Source organism: Passer montanus, unplaced genomic scaffold (assembly GCF_014805655.1).
Source record: "Passer montanus isolate IOZ18808 unplaced genomic scaffold, ASM1480565v1 scaffold8, whole genome shotgun sequence".
In the NCBI taxonomy this organism is placed as follows: Eukaryota; Metazoa; Chordata; class Aves; order Passeriformes; family Passeridae; genus Passer; species Passer montanus.
Genome location: NW_024373256.1, coordinates 7559604 through 7582867, shown reverse-complemented (window position 1 = coordinate 7582867; position 23264 = coordinate 7559604). Strand labels below are relative to the sequence as shown.

The 23264-nt window shown below is 41.1% G+C and overlaps 2 protein-coding genes across 4 annotated transcripts; both read left to right on the top strand.

The window, feature by feature from the left end:
• The first annotated feature begins 104 nt into the window (after positions 1 to 104).
• LOC120513011 (acyl-coenzyme A synthetase ACSM4, mitochondrial-like) lies at positions 105 to 12702 on the top strand. Of its 2 annotated transcripts, none has more exons than XM_039731935.1 (14): positions 105 to 225; positions 4649 to 4914; positions 5675 to 5885; positions 6333 to 6540; positions 6936 to 7079; positions 7491 to 7647; positions 8101 to 8180; positions 8864 to 8987; positions 9719 to 9799; positions 9928 to 10029; positions 10941 to 11068; positions 11166 to 11265; positions 11878 to 11997; positions 12406 to 12702. In XM_039731935.1, the coding sequence occupies exons 2-14, from the start codon at positions 4714 to 4716 to the stop codon at positions 12499 to 12501; spliced, it is 1752 nt and encodes a 583-aa protein (XP_039587869.1). In that variant the 5' UTR covers positions 105 to 225; positions 4649 to 4713; the 3' UTR covers positions 12502 to 12702. The 2 variants fall into 2 exon arrangements, with proteins under 2 accessions (XP_039587869.1, XP_039587868.1); XM_039731934.1 differs by having other exon boundaries at positions 147 to 288.
• LOC120513012 (acyl-coenzyme A synthetase ACSM4, mitochondrial-like) lies at positions 148 to 21727 on the top strand. 2 transcript variants are annotated; one of them, XM_039731937.1, is made up of 14 exons: positions 148 to 225; positions 13652 to 13917; positions 14370 to 14580; positions 15033 to 15240; positions 15356 to 15499; positions 15738 to 15894; positions 16519 to 16598; positions 17329 to 17452; positions 17974 to 18054; positions 18166 to 18267; positions 18625 to 18752; positions 19442 to 19541; positions 20377 to 20496; positions 21318 to 21727. In XM_039731937.1, exons 2-14 carry the CDS (start codon positions 13717 to 13719, stop codon positions 21402 to 21404), a joined length of 1743 nt encoding a protein of 580 aa, XP_039587871.1. In that variant the 5' UTR covers positions 148 to 225; positions 13652 to 13716; the 3' UTR covers positions 21405 to 21727. The 2 variants fall into 2 exon arrangements, with proteins under 2 accessions (XP_039587871.1, XP_039587870.1); XM_039731936.1 differs by lacking the exon at positions 148 to 225 and adding an exon at positions 12846 to 13130.
• Positions 21728 to 23264: the final 1537 nt, after the last annotated feature.

The following is a 23264-nucleotide window of genomic DNA, read 5'->3' as shown; positions in this document are numbered from 1 at the left end:
CGCACAATTAACAATGGTGTAAATGATTACAAGAAAAAAGTTACTCCACAGAAAGAGTTCTGCTGCTTGGTCTGTTTTGTGCCACACTCTCATTACTCAGAAGAGGTGAGCAATAAAGCCAGAAGGATTTCACTGCAAAACCTTTATGAAGGAGTTTCCAGGTTTGACATCTCCAGGGAACAGCTGATCCTTACAGTGCCTCACATGGGAAACCTGTCCTGAGAGGTGAGTGAATGAATGAAGAGGATCTCCCCCAGCAGCTCCTGATCTCCTGTCCACAGCAGAAAGGTGAGGAAAATGTTATTTATCTGCACTCTATGTATTGATGATCACTGTGCAAAGCAAATAGTATTCAATCAGGAATAATAATTTTTGATTCTCACTCCTCATTCTGAGAACTTTGCCATTACTGAGTCTTTTCCTCAGTTTTCTGTCTTCATTTTCATCGCTACATTTGCAGGTGAGAAAGTGCTAAAAACGTGAAGGTTCTCACAGTTTTCTTGGCAGAAGTTGTTGTAGAGCACTTGGGAATCCCAAACTCCAAATGTGTTTCATCTTGTCAGTCTTGAATATAATCTCCCTAAATATTCCTAAATATCATGTCCTTCCTCTTTCTCTGATAGGCTATTGTGTAGATTTTGTCATTGTAATGCTCCAAAAAATGCAAGTTACAGCTAAAGCAGAGAATTAGAGCAGACTGAGAAAGGAGAAACATCTCCCCAAGTGATTAAGGATGATTTACAAGTAGTCAGTGTTTCTCTGCCACAATGTCCAAAGATTGTGGAGAACACCACGAATTTCTGCTGCTTTTGACAAAATATCTCTTTGGTGGGGAAAATCTGCATCCAGATTGTTTATATTGGCAGACACCACTGAAAAGATTAAGTTGTGTTAAGCTCTGGCTATTTGAACTCCTTTGCCTGATGGGCAGATTAAATATTACTGTATAAGGTTCTACTAAGGAGTAAGGCAATAGTTCCAATGTTAAATAAGTAACTTTTCTTGAGGAATAAAATTTGACCAATGCTGACATCTGTGCATCAAAGATGTGAGAATAAACAGCTACAACTGAAGACATGGTACAAGGGGTAAAAGACAGGCAGGCCCATGATCTGTTTTTATCTCTTGTGGGATGCCTAGAGTTGAAAATGCTTGTGGGAAATGTTTAATAATGTCAGCTATGTGAGCAGATTGCTCCTGAGAATCTGTCTATGGAAACATGTGTAGATTTAAAGCAAACAAAAGACACATAATGGGTCACATTGCTTTGCCAAATTTGCAAACTGTGAAGCTCTCTAGGATTTACTCCTGCCCCAACAGACAGCAGAGAATATTTCTGGCAGTCAGGGCATGCAGTGACAATGTGTGTCAGTTTATTTATTACCTTCTGTTAGGAATCTTGGCAAAGAAGAATGAAAACATACATGCATGACAAAATAGAGATGCTGTTTCTGAGAAAGAATAACAAGTTTTAAGAAGGAGCATAACTGATCACTAGTAATTGTCTCTAGGGATGAATTTTCAGCTCTCTCAAAGATACCTGTAAAATAAGCAGGATCACTTACCAAATTAAAAAGGCATGTAACAAAACAAACAACAGGACTAAATCTTTATTAATGATCTTTAGCAAAGGCTTAGCCCAATTAATGATTTGTAACAGTCTGAGAGAGAATTTTAAGTCCCACATATTTCTAGGGTGATGTTTGCTGTATCTTTTCCTCTGTGATGGTCAGTCCTGCTTGCTGCATGGCTGTGATGGTGGCTTTCAAAGTTGAATGCAAAGATGGATCATTTTCAGCTGCAATAAGTATATTATCCATATAATGATAAACAATTGTTTGTGGATTATTCTGGTGAAGGGGGGCCAAAACTTCAGCTTTATGCATGGTTTACTAGGCTTTTCTTTATACCTACAAAGTCTGGAGCAGGTGTGTTACCATCAGGCATTTGCATGAGTGCTTTCCTTGCTCATTTTTAATATCATCAAGCACTGGCTGTGGGAGGTTTGCAGCCTGATTATGGGGCTGGTATGTGCTCCCTCCCCAGCAGAGTGTTCTAGCGTTAGCACTGCCCATGCCTGGTCTACAGCACTGAAAAGCAACAATTGATTTAACCATCTCTTCCACCCCCTTTCCCACAGGGCAAATCAGCACTGTAAAGCAACAATTGATTTAACAAGCAACAATTGATTTAACCATCTCTTCCACCCCCTTTCCCACAGGGCAAATTCAGCTGGAGACAGCAGCAGAGTCATCTCGTGCTTCAAATCATGAGGGGATCAAAGATATGCAGTGAAAGCAGCTTGCACTAGACTGCTCAAGAAAGGAGAAGCCTTTCCATAGTTTTGGCAGCTTTATATGTCTTTGTATTTCTCTGTAGGTTAGAGATTTACATGTTGGACCAGTCCCTCTCCTTCTGTTCTTTACCATACTGTCTGGGCCTTCTGCCATGGATCCCTGCTAGATCCAGTGATTCCATGGGGAATCACTGGATCTAGAAGGGATTAGGTTTTCTTCTGAGGAGGGGGGAGGATGCGAGCACAGTGTTGTTATTGCAGCGCTTGTTCTCCGGCATGGCTTCCTCTACTGCCATGGGGACACGGGCGCGGCCATGTTGGAGAGCAGCGCTTCCGGGACATGGTGGGCGTGGCTCTCGTTCCCCGGGAGGGGCGTGGCCCGAGGCATGCTGGGAGTTGTAGTCATGAGTGGTGGAGGTGGCGTTGAGGGGGGAGGCTTGAGGCAACATGGTGCCTCTGGTGGCATAGACGTTAGAAGTGTGGTTAGCAGGTAATAGAACAGGGCACTCAGATGAACAGGAGAGAGGTTAGCATGGTGAAGGAGCAGGGAAGGTGGGGGGATCCAAGAGGGATCCTGAGCAGAGGAGGCAGAAGGGGATATGGGGTCGCTGAGTAACTTGTTGGAACTTGTCAAGTTCCATGCTAGGGGAGTTTGCTGGGTGAAGGGGCAGGCGTTGCGATTTGCGCTGCTTCCTGTGCCTGGGACAGGTTCTTCCCTCGAGTTCCATCTCCAGGGTGATGGGTTAAAAGCAGTCTGGGTTTGGGAAGGGGTCCTGCACGGTGGAGTGGCCCCAGACCCCCCGGATTCCTGCCACGCCAGCAAGGCCTGGGAGGGCCGAGCGCCGCGAGTTGTTGCTCTTTGGCTTTGAGCGTTCTGAGAATCACACGGAAAGCAGGCAGCAGACACGCCACGAGAGAGTCCCCTGGTAGCTGGGTCGTAAAGCTGACACCCACAAAACCCCAAAATCCCGCAGAGAGAATCCCCAGTCCGTGCTGTTCTCCGCCGCGCTCTGCGGGGCCCAGTGGCAGCGGGCAGGCCTGTCCCACAGGCTGCAGCTGGGGAGGCAGCAGCGGCCAGGCCGGGCAGGGCCCTGGGCAGGCAGCTCAGGGCCTGGCACTGGCAGGGCCTGGCACTGGCAGGGCCTGGCACTGGCAGGGCCTGCTGCGGTGCCACTGGCTACAGTTGCCGCAAAGTTCCAAACCAGCCATTTTAGGAAGTTTTTTAACTTGTAATTTTGGGCCTTTCTTCTGTGGGCTGCTAAGAATAATTTAAAGCTGTCATATCTGTCGCTGTCTAGTCTTGATGGTCTTATTCCCATAATAATCAGGATTAGGTGGGGTGTGCCCGCCTGGTTGGGGTAGGAATGGCAGGAATGTCTCTTTTCTCTGCTTACCTGCTTTTTCGAGCAGGCATCTGAAAGATCTGACTCCAAGGGTTGCTTGTAACCATGTCAGGCCTGCTGAATTAATCCACAGCAGAAAAAAAAAAAAAAAGGGTCCAATCGATTGGCCAAAACCAAGCAAAATTGAACTGAAGATAACTGTGCTTATTCCTTTTGTATACCATAATGTTAAATACTCACATCACAAAAAGATCCCTCAATATGAGGTCCCTGTTTGAGCACCAGTTATTGTAGTCTTCACTCGCTTGGACCCCTAGTTCAACCTGGCTGGGGGAACTTTCAAAATAAGGGATGGGAACAATCGTTTTACCCAAAAAAAAAACAAAACAACAAACTTTAGAAGCAAAATAACAAGGGTAGAAACCACAGAGTCTAGGGGCAAGGTCGAAAGATGGGGGGAGCGTGGCAAACATCATAAGGTATGGGGGTTTTCTGAGGGCAAGGATCCAATCAGGAATGTGAACTCAGAACTTGACTTATTTGTAAAAGATACCGAACCAACTGAGAACAAGAACCAGAAAGATGACCCAAATAGAGGATAGTTCTGTTAACATACTGACTCCCATGATCCCACTCTTCTCGCCATGACATGGCTAGGTGTCCTTTTTTCAGTGTCCTGTTTCCCATGGCCTCAGGTTGATGCCCCCTGCATATGCTACTGAGGTTAGACCACCATTTCTCCCAGCTGGACGAGACTCCACAGTTGCTGTTTTTGTTGCAGCATTCATAACAGCAATTCTGCTAATTTTATTAACCTCAAGATGACTGTGCTTATTCCTTTTGTATACCATAATGTTAAATACTCACATCACAAAAATACAGGTAACATGACATAAAATGAGGATGTGTGTAAATAACCTATTTATTCAAGCTAGTTTGCATTCTAACATTATACATGGGACAGCATCCAATAGCTGGATTCACTTAAATGTATTTTCTTTCATTCCAGGTGACTGACTCCTTAGGTGTACATCTGATTCCTTCCCCTCACTATCTGATAAAACATCATTTATCATGAGAACATTTCTTAAATCCTGGATTCCTCAGTGTTTGTGGATTCTCAGGTCACCTTCCAGAACATTCCATGGAAACAACAGGCTTCTTACATCTCCGATTGTTTCCTATTATGAATCTATAAACCAGGGTGAAAGGGAACTGCCAGAATATTTCAACTTTGCAAGTGATGTCTTAGATAAGTGGACACAACTGGAAAAGGTAGTACTTGTCTTTTATTTTATATACATTGAATTGTACCTTAACCCCATCTGTCAACTAAGAACCACACACACACACACACACGTCCAGTGGGATGGGGAGGAGAATCAGGAGAAAAAAAAAGGTAAAACCCATGGCTTGAGGAAAGAAGAGTTTAAGAATTGAAATATAATAATAATCATCATATTAGTAGCAGTAGTAGCTCACTGCCCACTGATTGATGCCCAGCCCATCCCCAAACACCTCCCAACAAACTTCCTCCCAGGTTATAAACTGAGCAGGACCTCCTGTGATGTGGAATATCCCTTCAGGCACTTCAGGTCAGCTGTCCTGTCCATGATCTCTCCCAGCTTCTTGTGTGCCTCTTTGTTGGTGGAGTGTGGGAAACTGGAAAGTCCTTGACTTAAAGTAAGCACTGCTTAGCAACAACTAAAACATCAGTGTGTTATCAACACTACACTGATCCTAAATTCATAAACCACAGCACTTTACCAGGACATAGTAAGAAAATTACTCTATTCCAGCCAAAACGAGGACACAGTGGAAAGAATCTCAGGTGACACAAATCCGTTTTCCTCATAGGTACTGGGCAGGATTGGCTGCAGAGTGGAAAGCACTAATTTATTTTGTTTATCAGAAATACAGGTGTCACCCTAAGAGAGTGATTGCCAGGGATTATTTGCTTAGTTTAGAGTTATTTTGTATTGAAGTAAAGCCTTTTAAGGTTTTTCTTATTTTAATGTCTTCTCATGTCTTGTAGAGTGGAAAAAAACCAGCAAATCCAGCTTTTTGGTGGGTCAGTGATAAGGGAGAGGAGGTGAAGTGGAGCTTTGAGGAGCTGGGCTCTCTGTCCAGGAAGGCAGCCAATGTCCTTTCTGAGGCCTGTGGCTTGAGGAGAGGAGACAGAGTTGTAGCAATTCTGCCTCGTGTGCCTGAGTGGTGGCTCCTGAACGTGGCCTGCATGCGAGCAGGTGAGTGACTCGCTGACTTGTTGGGGGCAGACAGAAAGCAAATAGAGCCTATAAACCATGTACTAGACTGGGGTGAAGAACATGCAAACAGCAATATTCTCTTGGGACCTCTACAACTGATCCTGTTCTCCTGTGCCTCCAAGGAGAATTGGCACAGGAAGCACAGGGCCAGAGCTGGTCCAGTCAAATGGCATCCTCAGGTGAAGCCAGGGAGGGCTGAATGGCTGCAACCTAAGGCCAGACTTGACCACATACATGGGAAGGGAGCTGAGTTTATAATGGAAGAACTTCTATCATTGGTGTCATTAATAATTCAATATATCTATTTAGCTCTGTTTGTAAACTGATAAACATCCATGATGGAAAAAATCAGCATCAACAGAGAGACACAATCATGGCTTTTTGGGAAATGCGGAGTTTTCTCAATTGCTTCTTGCTTTTTTCCAGGAATTGTCTTTTTTCCAGGAACAACTCTATTAACAGCCAAAGACATCTTATACCGACTGCAGGCTTCAAAGGCCAAGTGCATCGTTACCAATGAGACGCTGGCACCTGCAGTGGAATCTGTCCTGCCTGGCAGCCAGTTCCTGAAAAGTAAACTCCTTGTAGGCCAAGGGAGGAGGGATGGCTGGCTGAACCTCCAAGAACTCCTTGCGTGAGTATCCAGCTCTTTTCTTCCCAGTTCTTTGAGGTGAAGGGAGCTGTATCAGTCAGGTGACATTGCTGAGTTGTGGGGGTAATTTTTAGAATGCAAATTAGTTATGTTTCTCTGTCAACTTGCAGCACTGTGATTACACTGCATTAAATACAGATTCATGCAATCAAGGTTTTGGGACCCAAGTTCAGCTTCTTCTTGCTCCTCAGCCTTGTGGTTCAGAGTGTATGTGACACGCAAAATGTGTTCTCTAACTTTTCCCCGTGATATATAATGGATTTAGTAAGATCACATAATTTGGGGCAGCTTTCCTGTTGAACTCTTAAACATTAAAAATACTGCTTCCCTAGTGGAAAACTGCATGTAGTGACTGGAATATATCATTTCTTCTGAAGGGTTGCATCTGCTGATCAAATATGTATCAAGACAAGGAGTCATGACCCAATGCTCGTGTATTTTACCAGTGGAACTACGGGCTTCCCAAAAATGGTGCTGCATTCCTACAGCAGTTATGGCATTGGATTTGCAACCACTGGCAGGTATTACCTTGCAGTTCCTCCTAGGGTCCTGATTAAGTGCTGTGATCAGCATTAAAGTGAACACGAGACCATAACATTCCAGTTATGCAGGCATTTCATGACTGTAGGATTTGAACTTCCTTCATTTTTCTGCTCTCATGGTAAAACCCTTGTTATTAAAAGCTTCTTGAAGGCCCATTTGAGCTCATCATGTGCAGAGTTGTGTCACTCGCAGGACTGAAAGCAGAGGAGCAATAAGGAAAGTGTCCCTACAACCACACCAGAGGAAGTCAAGTGCTCTCATGTTGGGTCAACCTTCCCTGAGAACCAAAGCAACCTTGGGCCATTTCATTATACCTCAAAAGTTAAATCTGTGGTTTGGTACTGATTTGCTTTCCCTGAAAGTTTTTTCCATCTCTGCTTTTTCATCAGGTATTGGCTGGACTTGACTCCTTCTGATATAATGTGGAATACCTCTGATACTGGCTGGGCAAAATCAGCCTATGGCAGTGTTTTTTCACCATGGATCTGTGGAGCCTGTGTCTTTGTACACAGTATGCCACAGTTTCTACCAGAAGTTATTGCAGAGGTGAGTAGTCCCACATCCCAAACAATCCAAAGATACCAGAGTGCCTCTTCCTCTCCCCAGCTCTTTTTCAAAACCACTCAGCTGGATGATTCTCCTCAACATTGGCCTCTTGTGTGGGGTGGAAACTTTGACTTTCCCAAGAATAATACTGGAAAAGCTGTGGTATAATTTCCTATCACCAATTAGGCTTGAGCTTGGGATACAGATGCCTTGGAAAACCCAAAAAACCCCTTAATTGGAACTACTGCTCTCACCAGTCCTTCATTTACATGAGTGACTTCTGTTGGACAGAAAGTTCCATGTTATGCAGGAGTTGGACTGCCTGATACAGCATTTTTAGGGTTTCCATCTTACAGGCATTTGAGCATGTAAATTGTGTTAATCACCTGCACATTCACAAGGTCAGACCCAGCATTACAAGGTTTTCAGCACGATAACTTCCTATTTTTCTAGACTCTGTCAAGATATCCCATCACCACCTTCTGCACGCCTCCCATTGCCTTCCGCATGTTGGTCCAACATGATGTGAGCAGGTACAGCAGGGAGAGGAGGGAGGCTGGGGTATACTGCTGGGACAGCTCTGCAAGGTTAGCTCCTTAGGCTCCTTAATTCTCTTTTTCAGTTCAAGGAAACCTAATTAGCAAAGTTTGCTCTCAGTAAAGAAGGCTCTCAGTTTTGAAATGTGAGAAGAATTAGCCACACCATAGGCTACTTGGACTTCAGGACTGGGTCTTTGAATAGACAGCACAGAGGAAAGAGAGGAGATTTTTTTAAGCTATTACTTCCTCTGAACTTAGGCTTCACAGTTCAATTTAAGTCAATGATTTAGGCAGCATTGGATCAGGGAGTTACTGGTGCACCATGGAGTTGTTCTCACATGTTTGGGAATGAAGGGAGCAGTTAGAGGAGTTCCACGTGCTGAGAGTTATTTGGCAGCTGTTCCCCCCAGTTTGTCACTCTGTAAAATACCCAGCTTTCGAGAAGTGGTTTGTAAGGAGTTTTCACATCTTTGGTAAGGTACTCATTCTTGTCACAGAGGTTTTCATCCTGCCAAAAGCCAACCCAGCTTTAGCAGAGAGCTCAGGCTCTGTCTTCCTATTCAGCCTTTCCTTCAGCTTAGGTGTACTTGGAAAGCTAATGAAGTCTGTTTAGTTAAGGTTGCTCACTGCTCATTTTAGGAGTTAAGAGAATTATTTAATTTGCTGTTCCTCTCAAGCTACAAGTTCCCAAGTCTGAAGCACTGTGTAACTGGAGGGGAAGCACTCAATCCTGAAGTGTTTTCAAAGTGGAAAATCCAGACAGGGCTGGATATCCATGAAGGTTATGGCCAGTCCGAAACAGTACGTTTGCATTAATTCTTGTAGAATACCCATTCAAAGGTAAGAATACCACAGCCACAATGTCCTTGATAAATCAATGGAAAAGGTGAGAATCACTTACATTATTAAAAAAAAAACAAAACAAAAAACTATGTATAATTATGATTATACAGTTCCAGAATCAGCAAGCTGCATATTTTAATGATTTAGACCCCTGCAAAAACCATGCCAGAGACACTTCAAATCAAATAATTGTAGGAGATTTCTTTGTCATCTTTACTTCAAAAAAACCCTGAAAACATAATTTGCTCCAGCTATCAATTTGGCCTGTTTGAGTTTTAATGGTAAATATTAAACCAGCTCACATCCCAGACTTCTCTGTAAGTGAACATTAACAAAACTATTAAGAGCCAGATCTCAGGCTTTCTCTCATTTTGCCCTTGAAATGGTCCCAAATTAATTGTCCCAGTATGGAAATAAGATCTGTGGTAATAATCTGCTGTCCTGCAAAATAAATGTCAAGTGTTTGCAGGACAATCCACTGGTTCAGACTCAACAAAACAAAACTCTCACAGGTCTGACCTGAACTGCCTCTCAACCCCTCTCAGATGTTCTCAAAAACCCACAGCGCTTTGGTCCTGATTCAGCCCTTGTCACAACAACGTCATGGAAAGATGCCTAATGCAAACAATAATAAAATTTACAAGAAGTTGCAACAATTTTTAAAAATATTTTAAAAATCTATTCTGCAGGTGGCAATCTGTGCCAATCTGAAAGGAATGAAAATTAAACCTGGCTCTTTGGGAAAACCTGTTCCTCCTTATGATGTGCAGGTAGGAGGCAGTTGTGGGCAGAACAGAAGGCAGTGCTGTCTGTGTCCCTTCTGTGCCCTGCACTGAGCTGCAGCACATGTTCCTCTGAGCTGATCAAAGCACCCCTGCTGTGTCTGTCCCTTCTGCAGATCGTAGATGACCATGGGGCTGTTGTGCCTAAAGGAGAAGAGGGCACCATTGCCATTCGAGTGAAACCCACACGACCCTTCTGCCTGTTCTCTGAGTACTTGGTGAGCCTGACTTGCTGTGTCTGTGTCTGCTGAGGGGCTCAGGAGAGACCCAGGGCAAAGGTCTGCCAGGAGCAGAATTCCTTGCAGGATCCTCAGAAAGTCTCACTGGGTTACTTGAGGACTTTGAGCCTGATCAGTGTGTGGTGATGCTGAGGTGCAGGACATTCTTAAGAAAACAGTAGACTCAGGCATACTTAAAGATATTGTCCCCTGCAACTGAACTATCATGATGAATAAGCTTTGGGGGACCTGTCTATGTCTTTGATCCTTTTCTGAACGCCCAATTTGGATATTTGTAGCATTCTCAAACAACTTGTAAAATGTAATTGCTCACTAGGGGATATGAAACTTCTACAAGTTCAATACAATAGCTTCTGGTTTTCACTCTGTCTTCTGTTGTGAAAGTGTTTTCCTGTGTAACCAAGAGGTTACACTGGATGTAAAGGTCTAGGTCAATGCAAATAATGAAGTTTTTCCTGCAGGTGCCCTCATTTGAGTTTTGGTCCTAGCAGTAAGGGTAAAAAAAATATTTTGACAGGAGGTTATTGTGGCAAACACCTGCAATGATAAATCATTTCCCTGAACAGAGTGGGTTACACATTTTTGTGGGTTATACATTTGCTGTGATGGATGGGCATTTCGATAGAGCACAACCTTTTCTCTCTAGAACAGAAATCTCTACATACATTCTTTAGTGTGTAGAGCTCTTTTCCACCTGTCACATACTTCAGGCATCAAACTGCTAATTAAAATGGCTTTTTAGTTGAAAATATGAAACAGTATTGAATGCCCTCATTTTGAGAACAACTAAAAAAAATATTTTTGTCATTTTTTTTGCATCGCTACTAAGGAAATGCATTGTGTTTCACTAATAATCAGATACTTTTTCTGAAATGTTTGATTGTTGCCAGGATAATCCAGAGAAAACTGCTGCCACTATATGTGGAGATTTTTATCTCACTGGGGACAGAGGCTTTATGGATGAAGAGGGATATATCTGGTTTGTGGGAAGAGCTGATGATATCATTAACTCTGCTGGGTAAGGCACTTCCTTTTAGATCTGCCTCATGAAATGCAGCCTGGAAAGCCCAGAGGGCCGGTCCGTGCTGCTGGCTGAGGTGTCTCTGTGCTCCCAGGTACCGCATTGGCCCCTTTGAGGTGGAGAGTGCATTGATAGAGCACCCAGCAGTCGCAGAGGTGGCTGTTGTCAGCAGTCCCGACCCAGAGCGAGGGGAGGTAAAACAAACTAGGGAAAAAATGTGAAAGAAATACCCTTTGTGCTAAGTATCAACTTCCTTGTATGTACTAGGCTTCCTTGGAATTCAATATGTTGCATATTTTTGAAATTAGATGGGCTAATGTTTTTTTAAATCCATATCTTAGTAGATCTTACAATATCAGAATTATTTCTCTGTTTGCAGGTTTTCATGTGGGAAAATAGTTTAGCTTTTCAGACTAGTAAAGACATGTTTTTGTCTAAGCAATGAAATTTTGATTATTTATTGTTTTGTCACTTAGTGCACTGTAGCAATGACATCCAGTGTTTAATATTTGTTTTATATTTTCTACATTTGCAACATTTCTTTGAGCAACAGAGTCGAGATTTTCAGCTTTATTAGTATATAATGTTAAGGGTAAAAAAGCTGGAAATATGGAAAAAATCCTCTGCTCCAAAATGGGTCCTTGATAGCCAGTATTCTGTAGTAAACAGCTAATGAAAAGGCAAATTAAAGAAAAAGATCGAATTTTGACATTCTGAATTTTGACACTAGCTTTTCACAACAAAAGTGAAAAGCCTTTATTGCCACCTTTGGAAGTTAATGGAACCCCTTCCTTTTTGTGGCACAGGTGGTCAAAGCCTTCATTGTTTTAGCTCCTGCTTTTGCATCACATGATCAAAAAAAATTAACTCTTGAACTTCAACAACATGTCAAGAAGGTGACTGCACCATACAAGTATCCAAGGAAGGTAAGTACAGCCCAAAAAGACGGGTTCTCTCATCGTACCAGAAATTGTGCATTTTTTGTCCAGCCTCAGCTTTTTTTCAACAGCTTTCTGAAAACACTCCAACCAGAGTTAGATAAAATAAAAGTACATGGCAGGGTCAGCTGCAGCTGTAGCCTTGGGTTGGCTGTGTGTGCTAGAATGGACCCAGGGGGAGGCAATGGTCAGGAAATTTTACTTCATGAGGGCCCAGTGCTTCTTTCATGGAGTACTGGGCTTTTTCACAGCAGCTCACATGGGCAAGGCATTCAGTCAGCATTTCATCATCCCAGCCCTGGCTCTGCAGCTTCCCATCCTTTTATCCCCAACCACCATGAAAGTGTGTCTTTCCTTCAGCTGGGAATTTAAACAGGATGTATTTTTGCCTTTCAGATGGAGTTTGTTCAGGATCTGCCAAAGACCGTTACTGGGAAAATCCAGAGAAATGTCCTAAGGAGCAAAGAGTGGGCAAAAGTAAAAAAAGTGTAAGAGTGATCTGGAAAACAAGGAGAGAAATATTCTATTACCTGTACCAACCATAACACATCAAATATGGCACGTGTTTATGATCCAGAGCACATGAAAACATTGTGAAAAACAAACTGTGGAAGCAAAAGTAGAAAACACTCAGAAAATGTGTAACTACAACTCTTAGATACATACAAATAAAAGAGAAATTAATAAAAGTAATCTCTGTCCTGTTGTATCAGCAGCACATTGATATAGTCTTGTCAATAACTAGCGCTGTAACATTCTCAAATTCTTTCAGAGTGGAAAGAAAAAAAATTATTTTTAATGCTTCTCTTCATCATGATGAATTTGTGATGTACTTAAATGGTTAAAGTTGAGGCAAAAGAAGACACAAAATGCTTTAGGTTAAGGTGCAAATTACGCACAATTAACAATGGTGTAAATGATTACAAGAAAAAAAAGTTACTCCACAGAAAGAGTTCTGCTGCTTGGTCTGTTTTGTGCCACACTCTCATTACTCAGAAGAGGTGAGCAATAACGTCAGAAGGGTTTCACTGCAAAACCTTTATGAAGGAGTTTTGAGGTTTGACATCTCCAGGGAACAGCTGATCCTTACAGTGCCTCACATGGGAAACATGTCCTGAGAGGTGAGTGAATGAATGAAGAGGATCTCCCCCAGCAGCTCCTGATCTCCTGTCCACAGCAGACAGGAAAATGAGTAGAAAAGTTTCTATCAAAATCAGGGGCTACATAACAAAGTGAAGGTTCTTGGGATTGGTGTGGTGAATGGGTGCATCAGTCAGCAGCTGCTGAGGCTACAGCAGTGAGATTCTTGATGGAACTAGTTTGGAAACAAGCAGAAAACAAAAAGGAATAGAGAATCAGATACTGAATGTATAAAGCAGGAACATTCTTTTAATGTAAAGAATAACATCTGATGTTGTGTTTTACTATGGAGAGTTGTGGGCAATTAATTTAAAAATTAAAAATATGAGAAAGTAGAATAGGAAACTTAACATTTAATTAGCATGTTAAAATCATCAGTCTGGCTCTGACTAGCCTAAGTGACTTTAATGAAGATCTCATTAATTCATAACTGGATTGTCTTTGGATAATTTCAATATTATTTTTCTTTTTTTGTTGGTTTGGTTTTTGTTTGTTGTTACAGGATTCACAGCAACAATTCTGCAATTTTCTTATATAGTGTACAGCATCTAGACACAGTCTTCTGCCATGAAGCTGCTGTTGAAGTTACAGAAACTAAAACTCTTGTGGACTCTGAAACCTCCTAATAGGGCTTTCCATGGACATCCCAGGCTGCTTTCCTGTGATGTATATTCCCAGTATGAGTCCATCAGACAGGGCAAACAGGAAATACCAAAGTACTTTAACTTCGCAAGTGATGTACTGGACAAATGGTCTGAGATTGAAAAGGTAGGTGATCTTCTGTTGTGCCAATGAAATATTTTAATTTTAAATTTTATTTGGAATAAGCTGGGGTTTTTTCTTTATAAAAACAATCAGTTGCCAAGCCAAATTTGCATTAGGAAATTATAAAAAATTCATTCTTTCTTGCTTTATTTATTGTTATTTTGTAGGAGCATTAATACACAGTAAAAGGCTTACAGTAAATAAGATCCAGACTAGGACTTGGGTCTGGAGACAATTAGGCTGGTGAACATTTCAGGTTCAGAAAAGGAGAATCTATTGGGAATAACAGGACTTGATGAATAGAAAATCTTGATCCTTTAAGGACAAGAAAAAAAATAGCTTATATGCCAGCTGTCAAATTCTCAGATCTTCCATAATTTACAGATATCTGTGCATTATTATTTCATGGTCTTTCAGAAGAAAATCTTTTATGTTTAAATTCCTATGTTTTGTAGGCTGGAAAGAGACCATCAAACCCTGCTTTCTGGTGGGTAAGTGGAGAAGGAGAAGAAGTGAAGTGGAGCTTTGAGGAGCTGGGGTTCCTGTCTCGGAAAGTGGCCAATGTACTGACTAAAGAATGTGGACTGCAGAAGGGAGACAGGCTTGTCCTGATCCTACCACGAATTCCAGAATGGTGGCTGGTCAAGGTGGCTTGTATGCGAGCAGGTCAGTGAGGTCAGATGGTCACTGCAAATTGGTTGAGAGGAACAAGAATAGATATAGTTTATCAAGGAAAAATAGTGTAATAATCCAGGGAGTGGACTGGCTGCCAGGCAGTCCTGAAGGGTTTTCACTAGGGGCCATAGGAAATGTAGCTCATACAGTGGGCAAGAAGATGCCAGAAGGCAGGGAAGAGCCATGGAAGTCACCAGGCAGGTCCACATTTCATTCCTGACAGGAGAGCACAGGCACCTGCATTAATCTAATCTAATCTAATCTAATCTAATCTAATCTAATCTAATCTAATCTAATCTAATCTAATCTAATCTAATCTAACTGTTTGGCTGGGAAACACCAGAGCAAATCCATATCAGAGATCAGTTTGGGAATATTTAATAGCTTAGGTTCTTAGAAAAGAATCAGACAGAGAAAAAATGCCAACATTATCTCTCTTCCAGGAATTGTCATAATCCCAGGAACATCCCAATTAACAGCCAAGGACATACTGTACCGACTCCAGGCATCAAAGGCTTCGTGCATCATTACCACTGACAAACTGGCTCCTGCAGTGGACTCGGTGGCATCCCAGTGCCAGCACCTGAAAACCAAGCTAATGGTGTCCAAAGGCAGCAGGGAGGGATGGCTGAACTTTACTGAGTTGTACCAGTGAGTATGACTGAGTGCCACTGCAGTCACAAGGACAAACCAGACCCGTTCCCACAAGCACTCATTTATATTAATTACACCCACTGAAGTTATAATAACATTCTCCTTTTTACAGAAACCAATCTGCTGACCATTCCTGCATCAAAACAAGGATTCAAGACCCAATGATTATCTTCTTTACCAGTGGAACTACAGGTTCTCCAAAGATGACTCTACATTCCCAGGGGAGTCTTGGTTTCAGACCCCTTTTAAGTGAAAGGTGTGAAAGACTTAAGCCTGGTTGAACATTAAATAATTGAAGCTGCATAGTAGAGCTATTGTAAAAAAATTACTGAATAAGAAATACCAGTGTACATCCCCAGCCTTTCTCCCTTTGAAATCAGAGTAAAAACCCCATCAAATTGCTAGGGACTAGGATCACCCCAGTGTCTTCTCCCAGTTAATATCTTTTACCCTATTTCTGGGTCTATTTTATTATCCTTTTTTTTCCCTATCAGGTACTGGCTGGATTTTACTCCCTCTAACATGATATGGAACACTGCAGACACAGGATGGATACTAACTTCAATAGCATCTTTTTTTGATCCTTGGGTTTTCGGATCATGTGTCTTTATACATAACCTACCACAGACTGACTCAGGAGTTATCCTAAATGTAAGGGAAAAACTCATGGAAATGTAATCATCTGCAGAAAGCATGCCAAAACCAATTCTTGACAGCATCCACAGATTTCATGGAGGTTGTGTTTATAGTAGTTTTTGAGATATTTGTATTTGTTGTGTAAAGCCCTACTTTCATTTTTAATATATACAGAGGGGAACAAACATGCAATCCATTCATACATTTTGCTCATAGCTGGTGAGCACATGAACAAAAATCATCCAAAAGCAGCATTAAATGCCTGCCATTCATTCTAGTGACTGTGGAAATAGTATCAGTGGGTATTAATGCAGAAATGAAGAGTTTCTGTGCCCACATCAGCCAAGATGAAAATGAACACCTCCCTGTGATGTAGACAGAGGAGGAACTATTCTGTCATGCCCCAAACTGTGGGATCCTGGTGTCAGGTAGATGTGTTAGCATGGGACTTTTGTAATCAAATCTACAGTCTCTGCATATTGCACCAACTGCAGGAGGGTTCCTCACCCAACAGAGGCTGTGGTGCTTTTACATGGGGGGCAAATGTACTTCTCCTGTCTGTGTCACCTGTTTACTGTACATTCCAAAGGCAGTTTTTGTCTGTGCTTCACATGTTCTTCTTGTTTTTTAACCCTCTAGACTCTCTGCAGATTCCCAATTGATGCCCTGGTCGGTGCTCCAACATTGTTCCGCATGCTGGTGCAAAATGATCTGTCCAAGTATGTAAAAAATTATTTAGTAATGTTTAATTTACCCTAAATGAACTTAGTCATGTCCTATATTTAACTGCTTGACCCAAAATAGGGTAATCATTTGGTTTAAAATATCCTTTATGAAAAGACCATCATGCAAAATTTGAGTTTTGCTGAGGTTTTTGATCAGAGAAACTTGATGTTTTCCCTCAGAAATTTGAGACTTAGGCTACTTTACTTGTGAGTATGAAACTGAGAGTCTGTCAAATACTTTGTCATAATTTTTGTCTACCACATTAATTGTCCAGACTTTGGGAAAGACTTCATCCTAGAAAGTGCACGTCAGCATAACTGTGAGGGAATTATTTGTTGTGGCAGCTGTACCTCACCCTCTGTTCCAGTTCTCACTGCCTGTCATTGTTCCTTCCTTTCCCCTTGTGCTTTCTCGCTTGGCCTGTTGCAGAGGGTCAGCAATCAGGGTCCTGGCTCAGCAGATCAGTATTTGGTTATTTATAATCCCAGCTGACTTCAGCAAAAATTTTATTTTTCACATGTTTAACTCTGACTGCTACTTATGTAGAGTGTTGAGCACAGAGTGATATCCTTGTTGTATCAGGAGCAGAAGAATCAGGGCCCCTCTGATTTCCCCATTTTGTGGCACTAACTCTCCCAGTAAACAGCTCTCCCGTGGTGTTCACCCTTGTGTGCTCCCTCTAGATTTAAGTATTGCCTTTCTTGTTTTTAACTCCCTGTGAAGATACAAATTCATGAGCCTGAAGTACTGCATGAGTGGAGGGGAACCACTCAACCCAGAAGTCATGGAGCAGTGGAAGAGCCAGACTGGGGTGGACATCCAGGAAGTATATGGCCAGACTGAAATGGTACATCTGTAGGGACAATAGCCTGTTAAATCTCTGGGATTTCTTTTTGCTGTAAGGTTTGTTTTGTAAGAAGACAGTCTGTTTCTTCCTTCACATTTCTGAGAATGTTTCAGTAATTCCCTTCCCTGGTAACCTCTGAAATAACTCCCTCTCATGGCTCTCCTCAGAACAGAACCTGCCAGAAACATGAGGGTTTGGGAGGGAATGTGCTGTAATATTTCCACAAATGTCCTTAAGTTAATTTCAAGTAACAGTGTCAGTCAAGAGGGCAGAGTTTGAATCGAAGGGAAGAAGACTGGTTAGCAGAGAACATGAATTTTTCACAGAGAATGGAACAGGATTATTTCAGGGAGTTTTATGATTTTGCTTATCCCTACCATACAGCACTGATATATAGGATCCTATGAATCTTAATTCCTTACTTTAGAATTAGTCTATTAGAAACTATATTTAATTAATTGAATGTGAATGTAGCAATTTTCTTTTGAAAAGCTTTGGTTTAATTTTGATTTTTTTTACAGGGAATAATCTGTTCTGGTTTTAAAGGAATGAAGATTAAATCTGGATCAATGGGGAAAGCAGCTCCCCTTTATGATGTTCAGGTTTGTTGACTGCTCTTTAGATTCTGTCATGGGAGATTTTTTGTTTGGCTGGATTTGTGTTTGGAGTTTGTTTTTCCATTGGACTAAAATAATAACTGTTTTTCATTCTAGATCGTAGACAAAAATGCCAATATCCTGCCTCCAGGACAACAGGGGGAAATTGCTGTCAGAAGCAAACCTATAAGGCCACTTGGTTTTTTCTCTGAATATTTAGTAAGAACTTTGTTTTATTCCTCGCCACCACTACCAGTCTCCGCAAAAGCTCTCCAATTGCATAGTGGTCTTAAAGGCTGGACATTTTTCACCATTTTATTCTTTATTACCAGAGTAATTTGTTTACTTGAATTGGTGGGTGTTAGAAAAGGAAAGAAAATAATTTAGAATCAAGTCAAATATTTTCTTAAAGAATAGAAATTATTTAAAACCTATTTTATTGTATCTTATAGTAATATCAGTACATCCTTGACTGAAAAAGTAAATTCCAGTGCATTTAATGTTATGTGTGTTATAACATAATGTATAGCTAATGTATGCTCAAAATCTAAACTACTGCTTGTAAACCACTTTAAGGATAACCCTAAGAAAACTGCAGAAAGTGAACGTGGGGATTTTTATGTCACTGGAGACAGAGGGACTATGGATGAAGAGGGATATTTCCATTTTATTGGCAGAGACGATGACATCATCATTTCCTCAGGGTTAGTCTGCACACACCCATTCCAAACCTGCCATTGTATATTCTCACATTTTGTGTTGTATATTCTTACACGTGAGCTTCTGGAGTCATAATCCTGTGGCAGGAATGTATTGACCTATTGATTCTGGAATCCCTGCTGTTATTATTGGCTTTTCACAGACCTGCAGTATCATCTCTGTGATGATATGGGATCCTTTTCCCCTGCAACATCTCATGTGTTTCAACAAAGAATGAAGACATCAGTTGGCAAAGGAGGGATGTTTATCTAGTTTATTTTTTTACTAAAATTGAAGGAACCTCTATTGGATTCAAAGAGCTTTTGAAACAATTTTTAACATGTTGAACGGAAAGAACTTGATATTGTATGTTGTGATTCCATAATGTGGCACAGGCTGCTGCTGCACACCCCAGCTATAGGGTGGGATGGAGCTCCAGCCTAAGAGACCGAAGGAGAGAGAACAGATGGAGAAGTATCCACAGCCCACCAATCCTCTGCCACAAAGAGCACCATGCAATGCTCCTACTTCAAACCCAGCCAGCTGTCCCATTTTGCCTAAAACTTCTATAGCTGGTTACTGATTTGTTCTGGCTTTTTTTTTTTAATTCAACATGAAAATTTAAAAACTTTTGGTACTGTTTTTTCCAGACAAAAAACAAGAGCCAAACATAATTTTTATTTTTCCTACCTAGGTATCGTATTGGGCCATTTGAAGTAGAGAGTGCCCTGATAGAGCACCCAGCTGTGGTGGAAACAGCTGTTGTCAGCAGCCCAGACCCCCTCAGAGGAGAGGTAAGGATGCTGAATGGAGGGGGGAAAGCAATGCATTTGTCCAAATACATAATGATATCAAGGAATTTCTACTCTATTGAAAAACTTACAGCTCTAAGGCAATAATGTCATCTTAGAATCATGGAATTGTTTAGGTTGGAAAATACCTCTGAGATCATTGAGTCCAGCTATGAACCCAGCATTGCCAGGTCTACAAATACACCATGTCCCTAAGCACCACATCTACTTCCATCATGGATTATCCTGGTGGGGCTGACAAGCAAATCCCTTCCCATCTACATGCCTTGGCTCTTCTGAGTTTCTTTTCATCCCAAGGTCTTCTCAGTGGAGAATACTACTGTGATGTTTACTTTGCCCTTATTTTTAAGCATTTGTCTATACACTTAAATTGTGATTTATGACCCTTGGTGCTGCCAAAGTTCTACTGCACTTGCCCGAGAATTAGACATGGGCTGCAGGTGTGGTAAATGCACAGTCCTGTGCCAGGATAACACAGGATTACTGTCCTCAGTGTGAACTTCAGAGAGAAATAAAGTGTCCCTTACCTTCAAAGAGAACTCCACAGAGACACACTGTATTGCCCCTTCCTCTAGGCTGCTGCTGAGAAGAAAGGGAAAAGGCTCTTATTTGTAATGAGGGCACAAAAAATGTCCTTTAAACTTTCCCTTCTGCACATACACATGCAGAAGCTGGGCACAATCATTTCTTATCCTGTGCTGGTTTCTCTGTTCCTCATGACTGTTGTGACTCTGAGCAGCACTGCTCATTGGTAAATGCACATCAGCCCTTAAAAAACAGATTGTATCAGATCACTTTTGTTAATTTTACCTTGCAGGTTGTGAAAGCATTTGTGGTTCTATCCCCAACATTTTCATCCACTGACCTGAAGACCTTAATTCGTGACTTGCAGGACCATGTCAAGAAAACTACTGCTCCATATAAATACCCTAGAAAGGTAAATATTTCTGAGGAGAAACTTTAAAACAGGTCACTCTTCCCTAAATCTCTGGAGAATTACCATTTAGATTTTCATGATTCACTTGAAGGAGACAGCAGTAAAGATTCATCTAGACCACTGGCTCCAGAAGATCTTTTCTAAATAACATTAGTTTAGATTGTTTTTCATTAATTTGTGTAAACTACTTGTTCAAACTTCTCAAAATTGTCTAGGTTTTATATATCCCAGTTAGATCTCCATGTTCTAAGTCATACTCACAATCATATTCTCCATTTTGTGTTTGACCTTCAATCAAGCACTTGCCCATGCCTTTAAGGTAGCATATAACTGAATCTAAAGAAGTTTTTATCTACTGATCATTACAACTAATAAACAGACACAGGCCCAAGAGGATTCACTTGGTGTTTCATAGTAATCCAAGCACCACAGGAAAAGAGCTACTGCAGTGCCTTAGCCAACTTGAGCAGAATTCGCAGAACTAAGAACCCTTAAAGACTTTGGGGCTGTAACATCCTTTTCTTTCTTCTTTTTGTCATTCATCTCTGACCTCTGATACCATTCAGGCACTTGCCCTTCTGCTGTGAGTTACTGTACTCAGTTTGGTCAGCTGAGAGGCAGCTGTGCAGATGTTTGGCCATGTGGGCAGCCACGGAGATGCTTTCACAAGTGGCACAATGTGGTCTCTGGTTTGGCTTGGATCTGAGGCAAGCAGCTCTTACTGATGGGAACCCTCTCAGTTTTCCACATATGCTTGGAGAGTCTTGGAAAACCAGCTCTGTAGAACGTGCTGCATTGCTTTCTCTCTTTATTTTATCTAGATGGAATTTGTCAAAGAGCTGCCAAAGACAGTCACTGGGAAGATCAAGAGGAATGAATTAAGAGACAAAGAGTGGGGACGGATATAACATTGTTTGGAATTTAACAGAACTTCCATTCCATTAGCACTATATGCATTTCCCTACTATAGCTGCCATCATTCTGATTTCTTTATGTTAAGTGTCTGAGCATCAAAAAACTACAGGTAACATCAAGATGTAATATTTGTGCCTGCTTGCAGAGTTTCCAATGTCAATACCTGACTGAATTGTATTATTCTGGGTGAAAAATAAAATTTTCAATAGACAACTTCAATAGCCTTTCCCTTTGAGACCTCCTCACCATCCCTCTTGCAGCCCAGCTTCCATTTGATGTTATTCTTGAGAGACAATAAAAAAATATGATGCCCACATTTGAAAAGGTACGTTACATCATATATATTTTGATTCACTATTTCCTGAGAGTTTACCCTGACATCCAAAGTTTATGGAGAGGACATGGTGACTGGTATGGTCACTATATGGGTTCCAAAAATGCAACATTATGAAGAAGTTGGAAAAGAACATCTTTTCTGGTGCCACTGGATAGTGGCAGTAAAAGTCCTAAAAATGCATTGTTACAGTTGGGGAATTAGCAGTTTTATTGGATAGGTTCAAAATCCACATTTTTGGTGGTAGGATGAGAACCATGTGTAGGTGTCCTTTCTTTTGAAAGTGTCTTGTCTCTTCCAAGGTCTAGCCAGGAGTGGAATTCTCAATGCAAGGCTGGAAGTATTCTGAAATAGATATGAACATAAGATCCTATTTTTTGCTTTAAAAACCCCTCTGAGGTAAATGAAATTGGAATTCAGATTATGTTCAGTATGTGAGAAATAATCCTTTAATAAATGATGCCGTTATGCATAGAGAAATTATTAAGTTGTAGAAATTCACAGTATGTGCCTAATGTTGCACATATACATATATACAGTATGTATAAATATATGGTTTTTGTATGCATTTGGCACATAAAATTGCTATGCTTGCATTAGTAAGAAAGTTAATATTTAGTTTTATGTCTTGAAATGCTTAATACATTTCCAGAATGGGTTTGGAACTTGGTCCTTTAGATTTTCTGGATTGTGATTTTTGTGACTGCGTGAGTTATTTTAGCCAGTCCATTGAGCAGGAGCATTTTATAAGTGATCCACAACTTCATCTGCTTTCCCACAATACCAAAAGTTGGAATTAAGCTTTAATAAAAAACAGAGCAGCCTTTAGATGAGTTTAGGTTTAGTTATTCAAAAGGATTTCAGATTGTTGCTATAGAACCAATTCTTCTGCTAATACTTGATCTAGGTCTGAATAGTCATCCTGTAAGAATAAAAAACAAACAAAATTTATAAATTAAATGTATGTAAGCTTATCTGTTTGAAAAGGATTTGTTATTGGAAAGATCAGGGTAAGATCTAAAAGATCAGAGAAGGGGTAATTCCCCATGTTTGGGCATCACACTCAAGTGTTAAAGATTCAGAACTCACCATCTCAAACTGTCTGAGCTTCCATCAGCTGTGGCAGAGCAACAGAGCTCAGCAGCTCTAATTTGTTAATGGGTTCCTTGACAGTCCTTAAAAGTTAAAGATTCAGAACTCACCATCTCAAGCTGTCTTTGCTTCCATCAGCTGTGGCGAGCAACAGAGCTCAGCAGCTCTAATTTGTTAATGGGTTCCTTGACAGTCCTTAAAATCCAAAATAAAGTTATCCTCAAACACAATCTCACAGGCTTCTAGTGACTGTAACAAATTAAATCCCCCATGAGAGCAAGTAGTTTGTTTAATGTGATTCTACCAGAAGAAAAGTGAACAAAATAAGGTTGTGCTCAAACCTGGCTGTAGCAGGGTTTTAAACTTCCCTTTCCTTTTCCTGTATTACAGCTTTGTTCTGAGAGACCAATTTTTCTCTCCTTCAGTC